The sequence below is a fragment of the Bombus huntii genome, unplaced genomic scaffold (assembly GCF_024542735.1).
Source record: "Bombus huntii isolate Logan2020A unplaced genomic scaffold, iyBomHunt1.1 ctg00000085.1, whole genome shotgun sequence".
NCBI lineage: Eukaryota > Metazoa > Arthropoda > Insecta > Hymenoptera > Apidae > Bombus > Bombus huntii.
Window position 1 is genome coordinate 170,623 of NW_026099340.1, and position 16,337 is coordinate 186,959.

At 42.5% G+C, this 16,337-nt stretch overlaps 2 protein-coding genes across 2 annotated transcripts in view; one reads left to right on the forward strand and one right to left on the reverse strand.

The window, feature by feature from the left end:
- LOC126876600 (uncharacterized) overlaps window positions 1-16,337 on the reverse strand; it is a 177,374-nt gene that overhangs the window by 150,444 nt on the left and 10,593 nt on the right. The gene's annotated exons all lie outside the window — the stretch shown is intronic.
- On the forward strand, window positions 71-5,211 carry LOC126876604 (uncharacterized). The gene is made up of 3 exons (XM_050639516.1): window positions 71-206; window positions 1,176-3,248; window positions 5,117-5,211. The coding sequence occupies exons 1-3, from the start codon at window positions 71-73 to the stop codon at window positions 5,209-5,211; spliced, it is 2,304 nt and encodes a 767-aa protein (XP_050495473.1).

Genomic DNA, 16,337 nt, shown 5'->3' on the forward strand with positions numbered 1-16,337 from the left:
GCAGATTAATATTTTGAATGATAAACAGCAACCAATCCGTTGTCGAGCGTTGCTCGACACCGGATCCAGTATGAACTTCATTACCGAGGAATTAGCAAAATCGTTAAAGATAAGGCAAAACAAATGTTCGGTCCCGATCGGAGCTCTAGACACCTTGACAACGACCTCTAAGCGACACATCACGGCCACGATCACTTCCACTGACGGTACATACACGCGGACATTAACGTTCCTTATCATTCCAACCATATCAACCTCAATTCCCAGCGAACCCATCGATCGTTCGACACTTGAGATACCAAAAAATCTCAAATTGGCCGATCCACGATTTCATTTACCAGCTCCGATAGATGTACTACTAAGCTCAGGTTCAACACTCGCGTCGATGTGTGTGGGACAAGTCAACCTCACGCAGCCAGACGAGCCTGGACTGCGTCTGCAAAAGACGCGATTCGGATGGGTAATCGGGGGGAGTCCAACTTCCCAAACCGCTACAAACATATTTCACACATCCACGACGACTTTACAAGCAGACCTCGCGCGGTTTTGGGAAATCGATGAAGGACCCTCAATTAAACATATCTCAGAGGCAGATCGACGATGCGAAGAACACTTCCAAGCCCACACCCGACGCACCAGCGAAGGACGATACATCGTCGCTCTACCTTTCAACGATCAGCTTCAGTCACTCGGATCCTCTAAAACGCTGGCGAGTAAACGACTCGCCTCACTCAATCGCCGATTCCAGCACGACAAACGCTTCGAATCAGAATATCGAACGGTAATACAGGAATACCTGGCGTTGGGACACATGACGAAGGTCAATGACAACCACTCCGACGACAACGGATACTATTTACCCCATCATGGCGTGACCAAAGCATCGAGCCAAACCACCAAACTCCGTGTAGTTTTCGACGGATCGGCACCAAGCACTACCGGAACCTCCTTAAACGATACACTTCACACAGGACCCAAGTTACAGGAAGATTTATTTTATATATTAATTAGATTCCGCTCTCATCAATACGTACTCACCGGCGACATCGAGAAAATGTATCGGCAATTCCTCGTACGACCAGAGGATCGGAAATATCAAAGGATATTATGGCGCAGCGCGAGTGGAGAAACAGAAACATATGAGCTTAACACTGTAACGTTCGGTTTATCCGCAGCCCCGTATCTAGCTATTCGGTGCCTCAAGCAACTGGCAGAGGACGAAGGACATCGATTTCCACGTGCAGCACAGGTACTGCAGCGGGATTTCTACGTCGACGACGCTCTCACCGGAGCTGAAACGAAGGACGAAGCCCTCACGCTCAGAACAGAACTCACCAATTTACTTCAACTGGCCGGCTTAAACATACGAAAATGGGCGTCAAACGATAAGGACTTATTACACGGACTTTCCTTAGAAGAAACAAATCACCAACATTTTTTGGGCGACTCGCAAACCTTGAAGACGCTGGGAGTGTTTTGGAATTCATCCGACGACTCTATTCTTTACTCGGTCGAAGTCAAACCCACGCCCTCTCGAGTCACGAAACGAATCATCAGCTCGGAGATTGCAAAAATTTACGATCCGCTCGGTCTGCTCGCACCGGTGATTGTTCGGGCCAAGATGCTACTTCAACGAATATGGTCGTCGAAAATCGATTGGGATGAATCACTTCCGATCGAGTTACATACAGAGTGGGAAAGGTACTATGCCCAATTACCCTTATTAAACAACGTCAGGTTCCCACGCAAGGCAATAATCGAGTCCGCAATGGAAATTGAACTGCATGGTTTCTGCGATGCCAGCGAAAAGGCTTACGGAGCCTGTGTTTATCTTCGAACCCTTAACACCAACGGCCGTGTTTGGACCCAGCTTTTAACCGCAAAATCGAAAGTCGCCCCACTCAAGTGCCAGACCATTCCTCGGCTCGAGCTGAGCGGAGCACTCCTTCTTACGTCCCTGATGTCAACCGTACAACAAGCCCTATCACACAAAATTACTCGAACTATCTATTGGACCGATTCCACTATCGTCCTCCATTGGCTCAATACATCACCTCACACCCTTAAAACATTCGTCGCTAACAGAGTCTCCGAAATTCAAACAAAAACCAGCATCCGCGATTGGCGCCACGTTCCTACCGACGACAACCCCGCGGACTTAATATCACGCGGCCAAACACCCGAAGAGTTTCTGCGCCCAACCATCTGGCAGCACGGTCCTGCATGGCTCTACCAGTCGGAAGGCTATTGGCCGACATGGGCGCTAACACCGCAAATTGAAGTACCGGAGCAGAAGGGGGCGATTTGTCTGTCCGCAAGCCCCGCCGATTACAGTTTGTTGCAAAGATATTCATCCTGGCCCAAGTTGATACGAATCATAGCTCGTTGCCTCCGTTGGAAACAGAAAAGGAACCGAGCGGCACCCCTAACCGTTACTGAATTACGCATAACGCACAATAAACTGATAAAATTGTTGCAAAACATCCATTTCTCCGAGGAAATTCGTACACTCCAAAAAGATCGGAACGCGGCGATAAAGGGTAAGCTCACGCGACTCAATCCGTTCATAGACAAGGAAGGAATATTGCGAGTCGGGGGTCGACTCAGTCATTCGTCGATGACCTTCGCCCAGAAACATCCCATAGTATTACCTAAGTCATCCGTTACAACACGCATCATAGACCACGAGCACAAGATCCACATGCATTCCGGAACGCAGGCTACGTTATACGCAGTAAGACAAAGATACTGGCCCGTTGACGGTCGAAGTCAAGTATGGCGGGCGATCAAAGGCTGCGTCCGCTGCTGCCGCGCTCAACCACCGCCGGTAGAATACGTGATGGGTAATCTGCCGGAGGCGCGAGTAACGGAATCTCGCCCATTTACAAACGTCGGCGTCGATTACTGCGGGCCGTTCCACATCAAGGAAAAACGAGATCGTAACCGTCGTCAGATAAAAGTATACGTAGCCATTTTCGTATGCCTAGCAATTAAAGCGGTACACATCGAGCTCGTTGACGATCTCACTAGCGAAGCCTTCATCGCCGCTCTTCGCCGATTTATCGCTCGACGAGGGTATTGCTCCACCATCCATTCTGATAACGGCACCAACTTCAGAGGAGCAAGCAACGAATTACGAGAGCTTCACGATTTATTACAATCGGACGATCACAAGGAAAAAGTGACCGCATTTTTAGCCGACAAACAAATCGAATGGCACTTCATTCCCCCTCATTCGCCGCATTTCGGTGGGCTATGGGAAGCAGCGGTGAAGTCATTTAAACGCCACCTCAGGCGTGTAGCCGGCAACGAGTTACTCACCTCTGAACAATTGAATACTCTTATCATAGAAATAGAAGCAGTCCTCAATTCCCGCCCGCTAACTCCTATCTCCACCGATCCAAATGATCTCCTAGTCCTCACTCCCGGACATTTTCTCATTGGCGATTCACTAATGTGCTTACGTGATCGAGATTTCAGAGACATTCCATCGAATCGACTCTCCAGATGGCAGCATATCCAACAGCTTAAACAGCATTTTTGGAACCGCTGGCATAAGGAATATTTGAACGAGCTAACCAACCGCAATAAGTGGAGCAAGGGTGGACACGGCATCCAAAAAGGCACAATCGTCATCCTCAGAGAGGACAACGTTCCCTCCATGCATTGGCCTCTGGGCCGAGTTATCAAGGTTCATCCAGGCGCCGATGGTGTCATCCGGACAGCTACAGTTCAGACGGCAAAGAGCGTTTTGGATCGGGCCGTCAAAAGGCTTGTCCCACTGCCAATTCAACCCGATCTCGAGAAACCCGAACAACTAGCCACCGAGACGAACTAAGATGGGAACTTCAACCACATCTCGCTAATTTGATCGGTACCCTCTCAACGGGGGGAGGATGTTACGCCATGCGGCTTGCCATAGATTATATTCTTAACTGTCGGTCGCGGCACTATAATGTCGCAGACGGATCGTCGCGGCTGCCCGGCAAAACAAACATTGTAGTGGCAAGCGCATGGTTCATTAAGCAGGGCGACCTCCAGAAACGTCGATTCGTGGCCGTTATTTTATCTGGCGTAAAAGAATGTGGCGTGATCCGAAGGTAGTGGGGGTCGCCTTCCAGAAAAAATCAGAACATTTCGAGAAGCCAAACAGTCAACACACATCGTATATCGCGCATTACGTAGTCACATTTTCTTTTTGTTGTTCCATTTATATCTTTCTAGTTAATAAGTTGTTGCAATAAACATTAATTTAGTTGTGTTAATTTTGTGAAATTTCATTAAACTACCCTTATTATCATAATCGAAATAAGGGAATCGATCAGTTCGTGGCGTCGATTGTTTAATCGTAACGAGAACTTACAACTCTCGTTGACGTGATATCTCGCAATCGCGTCTCTCCGCGAATGATCGAAACAGTCGGGTACAGAAGAAAGTGCTGAGACGCCTGCAAGTGTGTATCGATGAATATATTAGAAATCGTCCATAAAATAAATATATAACTATTCTAATATTAATTCTAAGAGTAAATTTAGTGTTTCTATAACATTATTTCGGCTATCAAGATCCACAATTCTCAACAAGATCAGTTACTTTATTATCAAGTTTTTTATTAACTCTCGACAGATTCCCCCTTTTATACATAGCCGCCGAAAGCGCGGACGCGCGCCAGACCGTTGTCTTTGTTTTATTTCACGCACGGAATGTATCGGCCAGATAACAAAAGCTGCGAGGATTTTTTGTTTCGAATATCCCGTTCGATGACGCGACGCCATATGTCAAGAGACATTTTATTGCATTTTTGCGAAACAAGCACACACAACTCCTCTACTCCATTTCAAGCCGAAAATGTTTGACCGACATTGCTTTCATGACACCTCGTACTTTTACACGCGTAAAATATCGCGTTGAAGAATGATGTTCGCGCCAAACGAAGTTCCAGTCGAAGCGATTAAGATTTCCTGCTACATTGCGTGAATTTTGTCTTGAGATATACATGCTTTTTTTTATTTTAATTTTATCCTCTACTTTTAGAAGTAATGTAACGAAGAGGTTAATTAAGTTGGGGACCTACATTTATGTGAAAATTAAAGTAAGAAACAAATTTGATTTTCAGATGCGGGACAAAATTCAGCAGATAGTACATTAACAGCTTTCCAATACATTCTTATAATACACATTGCATTATTAATAATAAACAAACATCACTAATTATCCCACATAATATATGTAAATGTCCAGTTTCACATGGTCAGGTTCTTATTGTACTATTGAGCTATGTATAATTTTATGTGCTGGACTAGGTTAGATGCGTAGTAGAAATACTTGTATGTGAATATCAGTGTGTGGAGGTATGTGTGCGCGACGTCTCGAAAAAAGATGAATGTAAACTGTTCAGTCGGTTAACAGTCGGGTATAGAAGAAAGTGCTGAGACGCGTGCAAGTGTTTATCGATGAATATCATTGAAATCGTCCATCAAATAAATATATAATTATTCTAATATTAATTACAAGTGTAAATTTAGCGTTCCTTTACCATTATTTCGGCTATTAAAATTCAAAATTCTCAACACGTATAATAATATGTCTTCTAACGATATTAATTAATTGACAAAGGATAATTGCTAAATTAAACATTTTTGCTGTACAAACAATATAGGATAATCAACTAGGATGAGATTTGCAAAATTCGCTCGGATAATAATTAATTATTTTCATTTGCATTATTATCTACCTTATTCTTGCCACCTAACAGAAATTATAAATTGATTGTAAAATTTCTCTGGTGCCTAGTTCGATTATACAAAAAAGTCGAAATATTCGATACCCATACCCTATTTTAAAACTTAAAAATTATTTTCAAGGTACTTCTTTGTATATTACGTTGATTTAATATTATACGAATAATGAATGGTGCCGAATCAGCAAATTCATTTATGCACGTTATCCGTTCATTATCAGTTCAATGGAACGATTAAACTGTAAAATCTTTTAAGCAGAAAACATGGCCGAGCATGTTCAAGAACAATCGATCTGAACGCGATTAATTTTAAAATATTTAGGATAGGCACTTCTCTCGCCATTTGCAAATTTTGCAAATTGCATAATCTCTAAATGTTCAGTGCTTTTTATTGCCTCGTCATCTGCTTTCTATTGCCTCCGTAGAACGATGATGTATACCCTATTTGAAATATTTTCTAAAAGGCGAAAAGGTAATTATTTTAAATACAGCTGTGTTGGATAATCGACTAGGAAAATTTCCTTTTATTTGCAGGAAGAAACAAAAGATTTCATGTTAAATTAACATTGCTAATATAATATGAGGGTGGTGGCACAATATGTAGTGGCCAACAAAGGGCTGACTCCTTCGAGATTCCTCGTTAATCAGCATAACATCCTGATCCCTCCTGAACGTGAGGATGTTCTCTAGGTACATCGCAGCTCAAACCTCCGATATGTGTCACTCAGGTTATACCGCGTTATCTCCCGCGCTGGCATACTACATAGCATTATGGTGGTTGTGCTGCTCCTTGTACATAGGGGCCGTTTAGATGCGGACATATTCTACGTACAGTAGTTGCAGCAGGAGATGTCAGTTTGCGATAACGGTCTAGTTACACATGGCGTCGAGTTTCTAGGATGATAAAAAATACGACCCCACTCCCATTTAAACGGAAATAAAATGCATAGCCAATGAATGAAACAATACTTCCATAAATGTGTGGAACAGGGTAGTAAGGAATGAGAAGCGAACGGTGCTTCACGGATAAGGACAAATGTTTTATAATTTTTTACGAAATCGGCCGTACCTTTGTCATCATTGTCCAAAGATAAACATTCATAAGTACGGTACTGGTCCTTTAGTTGCGTTTCAGAAAACAAATTCTTCCCTATATTGTTGGTCAAGTCTTTTAGACTAATGTGTTACACCTTATACTATTTACATTCCTACAATTCCAGATTATTCTAATTAAGTACAGAAAAATATATAACGCGTAGAAAAGTAATAATATTTTATCTAGTTATAAAACTTTTAATTGTTTTGGATTATTATCGGGATAAAATCTTAAATCTAATACAAGAAGTAGAACGATCAAACTTTCCAAAATCAGTGTTCACATATCTTTTGTCATTTAACATTAACTATGTATCAAGTATATTAAAAAACAATTTTAAACCATTGAATTCGTTTCCACGAACTTATTTCAAGTATACACATTAATCCACTAATTCGTGGAGGACCAACGAAAAATCAATGGGAATCCAGAAAGATTAATGACACCGTTCGAAAAAATCGAAACTTACTCCTTCGGCCTCCCCTCTATCAGTTCTCTATTTTTATCTTTCGTGGCTGCACAATTATGAAAGTTTGGCCATTAATTATTTTCGTGATACACCTGACTATATATAATATAGGTATATAGGAAATATATATGAGTAGTTCACGGAGGCGGGTCGATACTTTTGCCAGTGATGCCACATGAGCCCATCTCTTAATAATTCATATTTACAAATTATTTAAAAACCACTTTCCCGTTCGTAGGACACATCATAGAGGATGTAGCGGCCCCAGGTGGATCCTGGTATTCTCCTGTCAGACCGAGTCCTATTAATTTTGTTTTGCTAATCTCCAATCTGTGTCTCCTTATGTCGGGATCTTAGAAAGAACCCATGATCCTCTAACAGCCAATATTCATAATAGATTATTCTGTGTCTTAAAGGGGGATTTTGGTAGTGAAAATCTCGATAAAATTATTGGAAAATATATAGTTAGAAGATAAAGCTGATTGTTGTTTGAATGTAGGAACAGAACGTAAGTAGAATAAATACCATTCGTGACTTTCCATTCTAACTTCGAAAAAATTCAATAAGATTATAATTCTTAAAGGTTTCAGTAATTTCCAATAATTCTCAGACATACAATAAGTACGATTCTAATATGTTTAAAATCCGTGTTACACGCAGTCTGTTTATATTTGGCACACCAATTAATAGCACATACATGTGTATATGTACAGAGTGTCAAAAAATTATTTGTCATGGGTTTGGGAGATGATTCTACACTTTCGAATCTGTTTAAGAGATGGACCACAAAATTTACTAAGCATGATTTTCACGGTCAAATTTTTGTCTCTTGTATCGTATAATACTCATTATGAGGAACAAAATTCTCACACATACAATGGGACGAAAGAGATCCAATTTCTTGGGAAAAAATGGTTAAAGTGTCATTAGTCCTGAAATTGATTGTATTTATTATATTCTGATAATATATTAACAATAAAAGATAATGTTGCGAATACTCAGCTAACCAGCGACCGGTCAAATCAACCGATCGGTTGATATCGCGAACCTTGAATGAATTAACGCTCAAGGCGGGGGTATATTTAATATATCGAGTGTTAATATAGTTTGGCACTTTATTTGCACTTTTAGTATACAAGCAGAGTTTGATGTTCTGATCATGACGATTGTACGACCTTATTGAGACTAAATAAAATGTAGTTTTTCACGACCGGTAAGACGTTCTGATGAAGACTGTCGTAATATGTTGTGGATACTGCCCCCGGAAGCTTCATCTTGTCCTTATATACTAACTTTACGTCCTCAGGTTTTCCATGGTTTATTGTCCTTTCGTGGGCGCATATCCTCTGGTATTGCCAGCATTTTACCTACACCCTGACCCATCGGTACTTAAGGTATTTTTTATCCTCTTAATGATGTCCGCAGCATAAGGTTTACAGCTTGGGGAGGTAGGCAATTTGGGCTTTATCAAAAAAGGGAGAGGTGCTATCCGAGTCATAAACCGACGGCCACTTCAAATCCCGAACAGATAATATAAGCATCAAAATAAATAAATTGAAAAGTAAACTGGAACTAAGTAAATTAATTAATTAAATAACGTAACATAATATAATGGATGCAGTAATATGAATTATTCTCTATGTGAATCTAATGTGAATTATTCTTCAGTCTATGGTATATATGTAATATGTATATGTCGGAGTCAGGTTGGAATTTTGGGGCGTTCGATGAACCTTTACTTACTTTACCGTCGCGGATGTAGCTAATGTTTATCCCAACCTAAGTGCATAATTGACTGTTGCACATGGTTAATAACGGACCACCTAAAATCTCTTGGGACAATGGGCAAGAAGAGTCCTGCCTTTTCTTTGTATTTTACGATAAAGGGTACCAGATCGTAATTCATACTCATTTGCAGCGTCTTCCGCGAGCTCATCATTTTGCAATTTAGTGACGATTTCTGAAATTTGAGAATCCCGACGTTATTCTGTTAACAGCCAAACTTCTGAGATTTCGGTCAGATTAATTTCTTTTCTTTAACTTTGTTAATTATATTATGATCAATGTCTATGGGATTCCGCGGAAAGAAATCTACGTGAGCCATTCGTTTACCTTCTCGATACACAATGTCAAAATTAAAAGTCTGTAAGTAAGTTTCATCTAATTATTAGATGCCTTCAAGGAATTGCAACCAGTGATAACAAGAAACTCTTTTTCATGTAAATAGTGGCGAACTACTAACGTCTCCAGTTCATATGAATGGTACTTAGATTCCGCAGGACTAGTTCTTATACTGTAATATTCTATTACTCTATTTTTTTTTGTCTTTCGTCTTGTGCATTAAAATAGCCCCATATCCATCCGAACTAGCGTCTGTATAAAGTTCTATCGGATAGTTCGTGGTCAAATACCATTAACACGGGCGCACCGGTCAGGACGGAAATTACCTTTTGCCTTATTTTTTTTCATGCCTATCCGTCCAAGTTATGTTTTTATTACCGGAAGTAAGTACATACAAGGGTTTCATTACCTATGTAGATTTAGGGACGAATTTTCGGAAATAAAAGTCTAAATCTATGAACTGTCTACGCTGTGTGACGGTCGTTGGTTCAGGTAAAGAACTCAAGGTTTTTATTTTACCCGGATTGGGGCGAACTTCTCCGTTATGAATTACATGTTCCAAATAGAGTACCGATATGTTTGGGAAAGAGCATTTAGAAAGATTAGAAGAAAATCCGGCATTTACGAGGGTATTTAATACGGTGTACAATCATCTTTCTAGAGCTTGATCTATGGAGAAGGCAATAATTAGAACATCATCCAAATAAACAACAGCGTACGAATGGCACGTTGGCTGTCATACGTGTTTTCAAAGGAATCTCAAGAATGATCTCTCGTTTCGTTTGTTCGCAATATTAAAATCACAAGACGCCGTTGAATACAATGAAGAAAAGTGTGGTACAAATCACTCCTACCAAATGATTTCTTATGTCACCACAATTAGAAAAAGGATCAAATGGTACAGAAGACCTGGCCTGCGACTACTTCTGGGGATCTCTGTGGCAAACGCTTTGATGGTTTAAAAAAATTGCAGCAAGGAAGAAATTAAAATATTCAGACAAGTATTAGTTGCAAAATTATTAGGTTTGTCAAAAAATGCAAAATCCTTGTTTTCGATGGAGTCAGCGTAATATCACCGTTCAGAAAAACGATTATGCAAATAAAAGACGTCGAATGAACCGAACAAAGGCACAAAAGAATTTGAAGAAAATAACAACTTATTGTCCTAATCGCCCACTAGAGTAACCAATGCTGCATATTTCCTAGAATTAGGACGAATAGGGATTTGACGAAACCCACTGGCCATGTCAGACTAATAAAATATCTCATTTTTGCAATCTCGCGACTTGATCCGCAATAAGGGGTAAAGAATACCGATCCGCGACCGTATTTTTATTTAGTTCCCGAAAATCTACCAATCATCTATCTGAACCATCGTTCGTATTCACGAGTAACATAGGGCTCGCGAACTAGGCCTTATAATATTTGGCTCTAATAAATTCGCTTATTCTCTCGTGTACTATTTTGCGCTCTTCCTCGCAAAGTCTATTAGGACTTCTTTGTACGGTGATTGTTACGACCGTTCGCGGAGAGACGCGGTCGCGAGGAAAACGCGTCAGCGAGAGGCGTAAATTCTCGCTACGATTCGGTGAATCGACGCCGCGAAGTAGTCGTTCCCCTGTTTCGGTTAGGATAACAGAGGTGGTTAAATGAATATGACACAGTAGAGTAAGTTATATTTCACCGTTTATTCCACAACTTATAACGAGGATAGTTACACTGGTGCGTATGTACGAGATGAGTGAGTGACTGATGTACGGGTGTGTATACCCGCTCGAAGGATGTTGACCGTTCGAAGGATGTAAAAACAGTACTCTTGGAAGACGATGCTGTCTCGGAGGAGAGCTAAGGATGATTGTGTCTAGCGCACGGGACTATCGGATTTGTTGGTGCCGATGTTATTTAGGAGAGTGAGGGAATAGGCTTCGTTTTTAATTGGTTAAACGAAGGGTCTTAACCGCCCTCAAGAGAAAGTTGTTAGTGGGAGGAAAGTTGCAGCGTACGTGACAAAAACTGACTTTCCCTTGTTAAGCCGTGGTAGACAATAGTCTCTAGAAATTCCTCCGAACCAGATGTTTGTTTCGTTTGAAGGACCTTTTCTAGGAAATCTATGTGATTTATGGAAGGTCCTTGACATCATGGAAGATACGCTGCGAGTATCCGAAGACATCTGGTTGCCATATTGCCTGCGGTGTGTGGCCTCGGCTAGGTAGAGTGTTACGCGACGTAACATACTCCCCCCGTTGAGAGGGTACCGATCAAAAGTTCTGTAAAGGTAGAGTTAATTGGAGCTGCCGTCCAACTCCATGTTGAATGTTGATGACCCGTATTCTGCTGGGTCGGCTTGGCTCGATGGTGGGACGAGCTGCGTGGCACCTCGATCCAAGATGCTCCTTGCCGTGTGAACCACCGCCGTCCGGATGATGCTGTCGTCCTCAGGGTGAACCTGGCGATGCGGCTGAAGGCCCGTTGCCTGGATGGCATGTTGTCTCCCTTGTAGTCTAGATCGCCGTCTTCCTCGTCGATGCCGAGCGATTTCCAGGTGAAATTCACGACCCAAGAAATGTCGTGAATCTTGCTTCTGGAAGTGTCGTTAAACACCTCGGCCCAGGAAGTATCGTCGAAGGGAACGTCAGTGATGCTTGGTGAAGTTTCATCAAGCGTGGTGCGGCGGTTTGAGGTTGATTGGGAGGCTGGACTCCCCCCGATGACCCGCTCGAATCGCGTTCTCTTAGTGATGATTCTTGGTAGAGGAGAAGCGTTGGGCGTCGTGATTTGGACTTGTTTTGCCATTGGAGAGTGTGGTAACGTCGTTGCAGCCAAGGGTGACTTCAGGGAGAAGTCCGTGACACGCGACTTGTTCGGTGTGGCGCTCTGTGACCTCAGTAGAGAATCGTTTGGATCAGATAGAATGTTCTGTAACAAATTGTGGGAGATTAAGCTCGGAAACGATTTGTCGTCTGGTGAGACCCTCTCTTTCTTCAGGTCCAAAGGCTCGTTGAAGCTTGTCAAATTCAAGGTGATTAGTAGCGTTGAATCCGATTGTTCAGTTCCTGCCGATGCTAATGTGGCTGTCGTCAGGCCGTGTTTAGGTAACACGTTGCGAGTGTGATACGATGAGTTGCGAATGGGAAGAGTTTTCTGATTTAAGGCGCTCGGCAGCGTTGTATCAGATTGTTGAGATAATGAGGACGCGAACTTGGTTGTCGTCAAGTCGCGTGTAGGTGACACGCTGCTAGTATTGTGCAATGAATTGCGCGTGACTCGCGGCGAGGTCGGCGTTCGAGTCGATGCGATCTTCTCCTTCGGCGGAGTTTGAATAGCGTTGCGTGTTTTGTTTAAGTCATTGTTACTTCCCTTATCCGTGGGCCCTTGTGGCAATGGCGAAGGTGGCGTCTTCGCATTATGTCCAGGAAAATGATTCTCCGGTGATTTAAGCGAAGCAGACTCGCGACCGGCAGCTGATTCGTCGTTTGTCGATTGTGACGTCGTAGTTAGTCGTAGGTTGCTCAGTTGAGTAATTACTCGGAGCTCTAGTCTTTCGTACTCGTCGGCTATTTCAAAGCCGCGCGCGGACTCCTCCTCGTCTATGCTTACGATCTCATTTTGAATGGCGCGGAGCTCCGTTTCGTATGTGTCCAGACGAGTTTTGATTTGAATTAGTTCGTTCTCTCGCGGACAGCCGGATTGTTCGATTTCATCCAGTTTTTTCGATAAGCGTGTAAAGTGGCCGGTGCAATAATCCCGGCGTCGACGCAAGGCGGTAAGTTCGTTACCGGTGGCCATTATTTGTTAGATAATTGAGAGTGGATGGTTATAACTTACTTCGGTTGAAGATTGTCCAGTTGCGGCAGGAGGTTGCGTGGTTGCGTTTTAACCACCGAATTATACCTCTTCAAGGGTGACGATCCTTGACGTTAGTGACCTCGCTGGGGGGGTAACGCTTCCGCTGCTGGTTATGTTGGATTCACGTGGCACTGTATGATAGTGGGTGTCACTGGTATGCGCTTTTCACTTGACGCGTGATGCGGCTTTGAGGATCGAATGATTCGACCGGTTACGTGTCCACACTTATCACTTGTCACTGAATCCGGCTCGAAAGATCGAATGTTTCGACCGGATGGGTGACAAAACTATCCACTGCCACTGATAATCCGGCTCGAAGGACCAAATGTTACTGGATCCGGCTCGAAGGACCAAATGTTACGACCGTTCGCGGAGAGACGCGGTCGCGAGGAAAACGCGTCAGCGAGAGGCGTAAATTCTCGCTACGATTCGGTAAATCGACGCCGCGAAGTAGTCGTTCCCCTGTTTCGGGTGGGATAACAGAGGTGGTTGATATGAATATGACACAGTAGTAAGTTATATTTCACCGTTTATTCCACAACTTAGAACGAGGTTAGTTACACTGGTGCGTATGTACGAGATGAGTGACTGAGTGATCTGCGGGTGTGTATACCCGCTCGGAGGATGTTGACCGTTCGAAGGATGCAAAAACAGTACTCTTGGAAGACGATGCTGTCTCGGAGGAGAGCTAAGGATGAGTGTGTCTAGCGCACGGGACTATCGGATTGGTTGGTGCCGATGTTATTTAGGAGAGTGAGGGAATAGGCTTCGTTTTTAATTGGTTAAACGAAGGGTCTTAACCGCCCTCGAGAGAAAGTTGTTAGTGGGAGGAAAGTTGCAGCGTACGTGACAAAAACTGACTTTCCCTTGTTAAGCCGTGGTAGACAATAGTCTCTAGAAATTCCTCCGAACCAGATGTTTGTTTCGTTTGAAGGACCTTTTCCAGGAAATCTATGTGATTTATGGAAGGTACGCTGCGAGTATCCGAAGACATCTGGTTGCCAGATTGCCCGCGGTGTGTGGCCTCGGCTAGGTAGAGTGTTACGCGACGTAACAGTGATATTAGGATCAATTAATTGTATTTCTAGCTGGCCTGTATTTACGAGAGTACGTAGGAAACCCGTAACGAATGAATCTTTGAATTTTCGAAAAAAAAAGGTTAATCGACTTTTATCACTACCACGTACATCATTGTCAACTTCATTAACATCGATCTCGTTTTCAGCGGTTTTATTACAGGCATTAATTATTTGTCATACACATAGCGAGGCTATTTTGTGTAATATTACGACAAAACCTTGACTCAAAATTTCACGATCAATCGCGATATCATATTTTAAAATAAGTATCAGCGAGGACATGACGAATTTATCTCTAATGTAAAACCGCTAACACCGGCAACGGACAAGAGTTGAGATTTTTTTTTTATTTATTTATTAAAATTACAATCAATTCTCGCGTTGAGAATTTTCAGTAATTTTTCTGGCGTGCCGCAGTGACATGGCTGATCATTTATAATAAGTTAATACTTATTATAAATAATTATAATTTATAAGTAAGTATTATAAATAAGTAAATATTACTTAATTTAGATAACTAATTGAATCTAGCGTTTAGGTCTAGCGGGTAGTGCCTCTTGAACCTGCGAATCTGGTCCGTCGTATCAGGTAGTCCAGTGATTAAGGGGTTTCGGTGTTTGTTGACTCTTTTGCTATATCTGTCGCTATATTTTGCTATTTCCTCTTTGACTGTGGGTATCTTGAGGTCGCGATGGATGGTTTCGTTGGTAACATACCAAGGTGCGTCTATTAAGGATCTTAGCGTTTTCGATTGGAAGCGTTGTAGTATTTCGATGTTGGAGTTACTTGCTGTTACTCATAGTTGGATTCCGTAGGACCAGACAGATTTTATTACGGTTTTGTAGAGGGTAATTTTATTCTGTATGTTTAGTTTAGAGCGTCGGCCCGTGAGCCAATAGAATTTTTTTAGTTTGTCCTTTAGTTGCTTCGTTTTATCTGAGATGTGTTTCTTCCACGTTAGTCTCCTGTCCAGGGTCACGCCCAGGTATCGGACTGAGTCCCTGCTAGAAACTGTTGCATTGTTGATGGTGACCTGGGGGCAGGTTTGTTTTCGGAGCGTGAAGGTTATATGTGAGGATTTCTTTTCGTTAATTTTGAAGCCCCATTTATGAAACCACTTTTCCATGGAGTCGAGACTTCGCTGGAGAGTGGATGAGGCTATTCCGGGCCTGCGTGGGTAGCTAATAGCGCTGTGTCGTCTGCAAATGTCGCTATTGTTATATCGTTTGATATAGGTAGGTCGGCAGTGTAGATGGAGTACAGTAGGGGTCCGAGGACACTACCTTGGGGTATGCCGGCTTCTATTGGGAATGTTGCGGAAGTGGCGTCTAGGCATTTAACCATGAATTGTCTATTGGTTAGGTAAGATTTTAGGATGGAGTAGTAGGAGTGAGGTAGGATCTTTTTAAGTTTGTATAGTAGCCCTTCATGCCATACTTTGTCGAATGCCTGTTGGATGTCTAGGAAAACCGCTGAGCAGTATTTTTTCTTTTCGAGTGTTTGGCTGATCGTATGAGTTATGCGGTGGATTTGCTCTACTGTTGAATGTTGTTTTCGGAAGCCGAATGGGTGATCTGGGAGTGTTTTCAAGTTCTCTAGGAGTGGAAGGAGTCGATTCGTGAGCATCTTCTCGAATAGTTTGGACAGGGTAGGTAAAAGACTGATTGGGCGATAGGAGCTGGTTTCGTATATCGGTTTACCGGGTTTAGGGATGAAGGTAATCAATGAGATTTTCTAGGCCTTAGGATAGTGTTCAAGGCGAAGGATAGCATTAAAAATCGATGTGATGAGTGCAATCCCTTTTATGGGAAATTCCCTGATTGCTTTATTGCCTATTAGGTCGTGCCCTGCTGCTTTCTTGGGGTTTAGGCGACTGATTGATTCTATAGCCTCTGCAGAAGTGAAGAGTTCAATAGAAGGGTTCAACATTTGGAAGGAGGTGTGCAGGTATTCAGTAACGTCCGCGGCATCTTTGGAGGAATGGGG